The 6957-nt window shown below is 43.3% G+C and overlaps 1 protein-coding gene across 11 annotated transcripts in view; it reads right to left on the bottom strand.

Annotated features, from left to right (window-relative positions):
• The window catches only part of TCF12 (transcription factor 12), a 310429-nt gene that overhangs the window by 205655 nt on the left and 97817 nt on the right, over positions 1 to 6957 (bottom strand). For all 11 annotated transcript variants that reach the window (XM_019533496.1, XM_019533504.1, XM_019533499.1 and 8 more), the window contains exon 3: positions 3758 to 3831. In XM_019533496.1, coding sequence (XP_019389041.1) covers positions 3758 to 3831 — 74 coding nt within the window. The remainder of the gene's footprint in view (positions 1 to 3757; positions 3832 to 6957) is intronic.

The following is a 6957-nucleotide window of genomic DNA, read 5'->3' on the forward strand; positions in this document are numbered from 1 at the left end:
GATTGAGGTAAGACTAACTAGCCTACAGTCCCCCGGGTCCTCCTTCCTCCCTTTTTTGAAGATGGGAATCACACTGGCCCTCTTCCAGGCCTCTGGTACCACACCGGAGCATGGTGAGTGCTCATAAAGCCATGCCAGGGGTCCCACAATGACCTCAGCTAATTCCTTCAGCACTCTGGGGTGGAGATCGTCCGAGCCAGCTGATTTGAATACATCCAGTCCCTCCAGAAGTTCCCTAACTAGTTCCTCACTAACCCTCGGCCTAGGTGTGCCTCCCCTGGGGTCTAATAGGGGCCTAGAGGGGGGGGGTGGCTGTTCCAGCCTCTGCTCAGGAAAATGGAGGCAAAGAAATCATTAAATATGTTAGCTTTGTCGTCTGGTGTGATGACCAAATTTCCTAGCATGTCCTGCAGGGGCCTCATGTTACCCAGAACCTTCTTTTTGGCCCCTATGTATTTAAAAAAAGGACTTCTTGTTGTCCTTGATCCAGGAAGCTAGTCCCAGTTCCATCTCCACCTTGGCCTTCCTGACTGCCCCCCTGCATCCCTGAGGAACTGCAGTATAATCCTCCCTGGTGATGGCCCCTGCCTTTCATTGGGTGTGTGCCTCCCTTTTAGGTAGGAGACATTCCCAGATGCTTTTGGTGAGCCATGGGGGCTTTTGCACCCTCATGCCCCCTTTGATCCACATTGGAATTACCTCCCTTTGGGCTTGGAGAATCGTCTCCTTAAGGAGCTACCACTCTTCTTGGACACCTGGCTCCCCTCCCCTCCAGGACCTCAGTGCTTCCCCAACTATTCTCCTTAGCTCATTGAAGTCTGCCCTCCTGAAATCTAGGGCTGCTGCCTTGTTGTAGGCCTTTGCCACCTTGTGCTGGATGGTGAATTCCAGCAGGCGACAATGGCTGTTGCCCACGTGGTCGAGCACCAGCAGCCCCCTCACCAGGTCGTCGTCAGTGGCCAGTACCAGGTCCAACAAGACGTCTCCCCTCATGGGGCTGTGCACCTCCTGGGTTAGATAGAGGTCCTGCATTCTGGCTAGGAACCTACATGCGCGGTCAGACCTGGCTTACTAGAGTTTAAATATGGTGCATTATTTACATGCTACAGATCTGAAGTTGAAGTTTTAACATACTATATGTCTTTCACAATTCAAGAGATTTTCATGCCCATTTGTAGTTTATTGATTGAGGAGTGTGGAACCTCAGATTTAAGAGTATTTTAATCTTTCTAGTGCTTTTTTTTTTCTTGCCAGTACTAGTTGTGACAACATGCCCCATAAAGATGCAAGGCATATTCTCCATATAATATGTTAGCACAAATCTGACAGCAGTTTTATTCTACATGAAAGCTGCTGAGAAATGCTACAAGCCTCTCTGTTTTTTTAGTACCCCTCACACCCCCAAGATACACCCAATTTTATAGTCTGGAGAGAACACTGGGAGTCAGAACTCCAGCCTCCAAGATCCAATTCTTCCAGCCACTCTGACTTAAAGTTTCTAGGTGATGATAAGATTTAAGTGGTGCAGAATGGAGCTGTGCACCTGCAATAAGGCTTCTCTCATGCATAAGAAATTACATTTATGTTCCATGATCTACATCCATTAACCATTCTCGGTAAAATTTTAGATCCTTTTTAACCGCATTGATTAAAAAGTCCTAGGCTTTCATTACAGAGTCTTTTGCCTATAGGTGAAAATCAGCCACAGTGGACAAGTGAACAGTTCTATGGTTTAAATGTAAAGGGGCTAGAAAAAAGAGTGTTTTTAAGTGAATTTCTCAACTGTGTTATCCAGGGGTGGGCAACCCATGGGTCAGATCCAGCCCTTGGACATGGGGATGAGTGCCAACTGTATTTGCTCTCCAGGGATTGCTGTAGAAAGGAGTACCCTCAGCGGATTATTCTCGCTCAGAGCCAGAAGTGTTGCCTACACCTGGTGTTAACTATTTTCAGCAATTAGTTCACAAAGAACTGAAATTGTTGACTTTCTAGTGCATAGGTTAATGCATAAAGGGGAGTAACAATATGAAAGAGGAGCTGTACTCTACAGTAAAAGGAAAAAGGGAGGAGTTTACCAAATTCAAAATGAATTTCCCCTCCAGCCTCAGGGAAAAATGCCTCATCCTGAATTTGAGTACCAACCTGGGACAAGTGGCAGCTCAATTCCAGCTTTAGCCTCAGACTGAAGCCAGAGCTGAGATGCCGCCTGCCTAGGGTTGGACTAGCTTGCTTGGCAGAAAGGGGGAACATGGCCAGGAGAAGAGTGGGGGAGACCATGGGGTGAATGCGGGGAAAACCTGTAGCTTGCCCCCCACCTCCTAACTTCTGCTATAAGGAGGGAAGCAAGAAGACAGGAATAGGCATGGAGGGGCAGGTGAGCAAAGGGCAGAGGTCTCACCCCTTCCCCCACAATCACTGCTTTCCCCACCACAGCAGTGGGGTGGGAGGTATGAATTTAAGATAACCTTCCATTTATTAGATTCTATACATAGAAAATGATAACAAATTTATAACTTCCCATGTATAAAACCTAATTACTGGGGGGGGCGGGGTCGCCTTGGCTCCAGGTAAAGGTGGTAATTTTTTGGACATTGTTTAATCCAGGGTGCTGACTGTGCAGTCAAATGATCTGACCCAGGGGTTGCTAGACTGACCCTGGTGCTGCAACCTGGATGCAGCACATGGGTTGGACATGGTACCAGGAAAGCTACAGGCAGCACAGGGGGTCAGTCCAGGGAATCGCACGCAGCCCACTCCTTTGGACCGGCTGTGCTGCCTGCAGTGCTAGGTCCAGTCTATAAGCTGCAGGCAGTTCTACATCCCAATGCTGGCCCCAGGAGCTAGCACAAGGACAGCAAAACTAGGGCCTAGTGTATACTGCACATGACACGGCAGGCCAGCACAGGGTGCAGGTTCCCTGCAGTGTGCAGCCAGACCCAGAGCCAGTGTGCAGAGCTGGTCAGAAGGGGCCCTGTGCCAGCCCCCTTCTGACACATGCTGCATGCATGGTCATTCCATCCCCATGTGCCACATACTGGACCACCTAGCCCTAGGACTTGCTGTGCAAGCACCAGCCCCCCAAGCCACCACAGGGCATTTGCCACCTGCAGCATGTGAGCTGGACCTAGTGCTGCACAGAATGAGGGATCTGGGGCACTAACTGCATGTAGCACCCCAGACTGACCCCCTTTGCTGACTGCAGCACCAGGCCAGCCCACAAGCAACAATGCAGCATGTGCCCTGAGCCACCTCCAGGGCTGACACCTGGATCACACAGACAGGAACTGACACACTGGATGCTCTGTAAGAGCTTAGCCCTGGTCTGGCCTACAGACCGGCTCAGGGATGCTCATTTGGCCCGTCAGACTGGATGCATCTGACACCCTGATTTAATCACTTTGGCTCTGCCAAATCAAACTTATTGTAGTGTCTTATACAGGCATATTTTAAAGAAGTTAAAATCGTTCAGTAATTCATTTAATTTGTACTTTCATTTTTTCACTGTAAAACATATAACCACAGTACAAGTATGTAGTGAAGGTCAGAGTTTATAAAATGTTTTGAAGTTGAAAAGTACTACACACACACACACACACACACACACACAATAGACATCTATATGGTGCTTATATAGGACTGTCCTTACTTCATGTAAAGTTATCAAAAGAAAGTGATATAAATGTCTAAAGGGATGTTTCTTGCACAGAAGTGTTCATTTGTATTAACCATTCCCATAATAATTATTTAGAAGCCTTACCCTTGATGGCTCATATGAGGGACTTGGCTGACCACTTGTTCCCCAAGATCCAGCCCCTGTTCTTTCATCCATACCTAAACAAGGAAAAGAAAAGTTCAGGTCTATAATAAAATGCAAAAGGTGGAAATGTAGAGTATAAGTCTCACATGCAACAGTTGTGATTTTCTTTTACCTTAAATCCTTCTACACAAAGTTTAAAGTAGTATTTCTTGAAATAAAATTATTAAGATAGTAAATAATAAACAATTCACTCACTGTTTGATTAATGACTCAGGCTGCAAAAGAAAACCCGTATTCAGACAAGTGCAGCTGGAAAAAAATGTAGTACAAAGAACAAAAAGCTAGTTGAAAGGTTTAGGGCATATCTACACCCCCCAGTCCTTTTCAGAGTAAATGATCCTGTGCTGAGCTCAATGGTAACACAGCTTTACTGCTTCTGGTAGTCTTAACCAGAGAGTTACCAGGTTTAATGCAGAGAAGCAGAGTAATCTGGTCAACTGAACAATGGAGCCAGGACACAAGGCTGTTGAACTAACTGTGCCACTAATTTATTCCAAGACCTGAGACCAGTAGTTCTCAACCTTTTTAGACACAATGTACATCTCAAGCTTGTAGTTTGCCACATATTTTTTTGACTACAGAAAAATAATACAAAAATCCTTCTGTTGCACAGAACTCAGGAACAGCACAAAAGTGTCAGAATATTCTAACATTGATTCCTGTTTGAAATCTCTGGTTTTATCATGTGAATCATGTTTGCACACCTAACAGTGCTAATATTGCACAGAACTGTGCAGCATTCTTGAAAGACCTCAAAGCACTCCAGGTTGCTTGCAGCACCCTGGTTGAGAATTGCTGCCTTAGACAAATCACTTGATCCATCTGCCTCTATAGTAATATTTTCCTGCTGCATGTATGATTTGGGTAAGTGTTAATGCAGCAAGAGTTGCACACATTGCATGATCAGAATCAGTTCATAGAAGTTCATATTTCAAATAAAGAAACTTCATCATTAGTAGTACAGACATTTCACAAAAGACCAGAACAGTTATTTTCTACTGTGTCTCTGTACATCTAAACATCACAAACAGAATTGTGATCCACTTCTTCCTTCCTCCCAGTCAGAAGGGAAGATCTGATGTACTGTGTTAGCATGTTGTGTGTCAGTGTACTATGTACCACATTTAAGATGCATAACACACTGGGGTTACTTCTCACAGAGCACTAGCCAGTCAATTCAGCTCCATATTGATGAAAAACTGATTATCTGTAAGGTCCCTTCCAGCCCCTAACAACTATGAAACTGGTATTTCTAGAGACAAACAATCACAAATTGCTACTGATTGCAGAAACATGCGTTTATTCTGTAGTTTGGCCAGTGAGGGAAAAATGAAAGTAGAGAAAACACATCTTGAAGTGCAAGGAACTAACCAAGGGGAACAAACTTCTCTAACCACTCACTGTTTTCCTAAGGAATTGTCTCAATCCTTTAACTATAGATTCATAAAAAGAAAGCATGCGGAAAGGAATTTCCACTGAATGGCTAATTATACTATAGTGCTATCAGCTAAAAAGTGCTGAACCCCTATGATGTACTGTAAAAGAACACTCTGCAATCCTACAGGTATCTCTAGAAATGCTAAAAATGTACTTTACATAGCCTGCAGTTTCTGCAAGTTTGCTGCATTTTACAGCTAACAGCACTGTTATACTGTCATTGTAACTGTTCCAGGGGCTAAGAAAAAAGTCGTGGCTGGCACAGACAAAAGCAAAAGTAATCTTTTGGCACAACCAATGCTTTTCTGTGAGAAACAATGGCTTTAGTAATACAAGTTTTATCATAACAAGTCTTCCTTGTGCTTTAGTCTCAAAACAGAAGTAGAGTAAGAAAATAATTTAGGAAAAGTATCTTAATGAATAGAAAAATGTTTGCTGCAATGTAGGACCAAGTAAATTATAAAAAATTAATCATCAAAACATACCAATTGTACAAGTAAAATAGAAGGATGTTCAGATACGTGGCCTGTTCAGCAAACCATGTGTTTATGTCATACTGATTACAAAACTGAGGTCAAAGGGAATTAAGTACACATTTAGAGGCTTTGCTGAATTAAAGCATAGAATTAAAATATACCAATGTACTCGTATTTTTATTGCACTACTTTTATGATACAACATCTCTTTCTTTTACAACAGGGAAAAAAACTGTAGTGGAAAGAGGATGAACTCTCAAACGAGCAAAAGAATTTCCCAGAGCTTGTTTTTTCTAAACAATTAGTATTGCTTATTCTGCAAACCCTGTTCTCCACCCCACCCCCACACACATAGTGTTCTCCTACAGGTGCACAGTTTATATATAGTTTATTAAAATTTATTTTACACAAACATACAATATGACTTTATATAGTCAATACAAATATTTTATGTTTAGTTTTACAGTTTGTATATAAGCCTTGATACTACCCAGTATTCTGATTAAGAACCTAAAACAATACAACTACAACATAACAATCATTCAACAGATTAAAAAAGGATAACCAACAGGTCCTGAAAGGGTGCGCCTGTACTGTACCTCCGTCACATCTGGGAAGGGGCACTCTCAAGCACACCCTGTCCACTTGCTCCTGCACATACCAAATTTGAAATATGGCAGTGAAGTTGCTTTGCGGCACACATCACAAGAGACGGCTGCAGGGGACAGTGCTACAGTAGCTTTACTGACACATTTCCAGGCCTGGCACATAGGAGAATCAGTGGATAGGGAGTGCTCAGGAACATGCCTGCCCAGGAGCACTGAGGACACGGTATAGACTTACTTAACACGTAAGTGTAAAATAGGAAATTATCTACTGAATGGATGCACATTTAGTCAGGCCCCACAAGGATTGGTTTTTTGTCACTATGCTATTTAACATTTTTATCAATGACCTAGGAGAGAACAAAATCATAATCAACATAGTTTGTAGATGACAGAGGCCTGGGAGTCATAAATAACAAAGAGAGCAATTCTGCTAAGAGAAAAAAAGTGTGAGACCAACTGTAAAAATGTAAACATCAGGGAACACAGTACATGCCATACTTTAGGTGTGGGTAAACATGCCTTTACCATAGAAAGCAACAACTATGAAAAGGAATTTGGGCATCACGCTAGATAATTTCATAGACATTAGGGCTGGAAGGGACCTCGGAAGATCGAGTCC

This window comes from Crocodylus porosus, unplaced genomic scaffold (assembly GCF_001723895.1).
Source record: "Crocodylus porosus isolate Cpor-Errol unplaced genomic scaffold, CroPor_comp1, whole genome shotgun sequence".
Taxonomy (NCBI): domain Eukaryota; kingdom Metazoa; phylum Chordata; order Crocodylia; family Crocodylidae; genus Crocodylus; species Crocodylus porosus.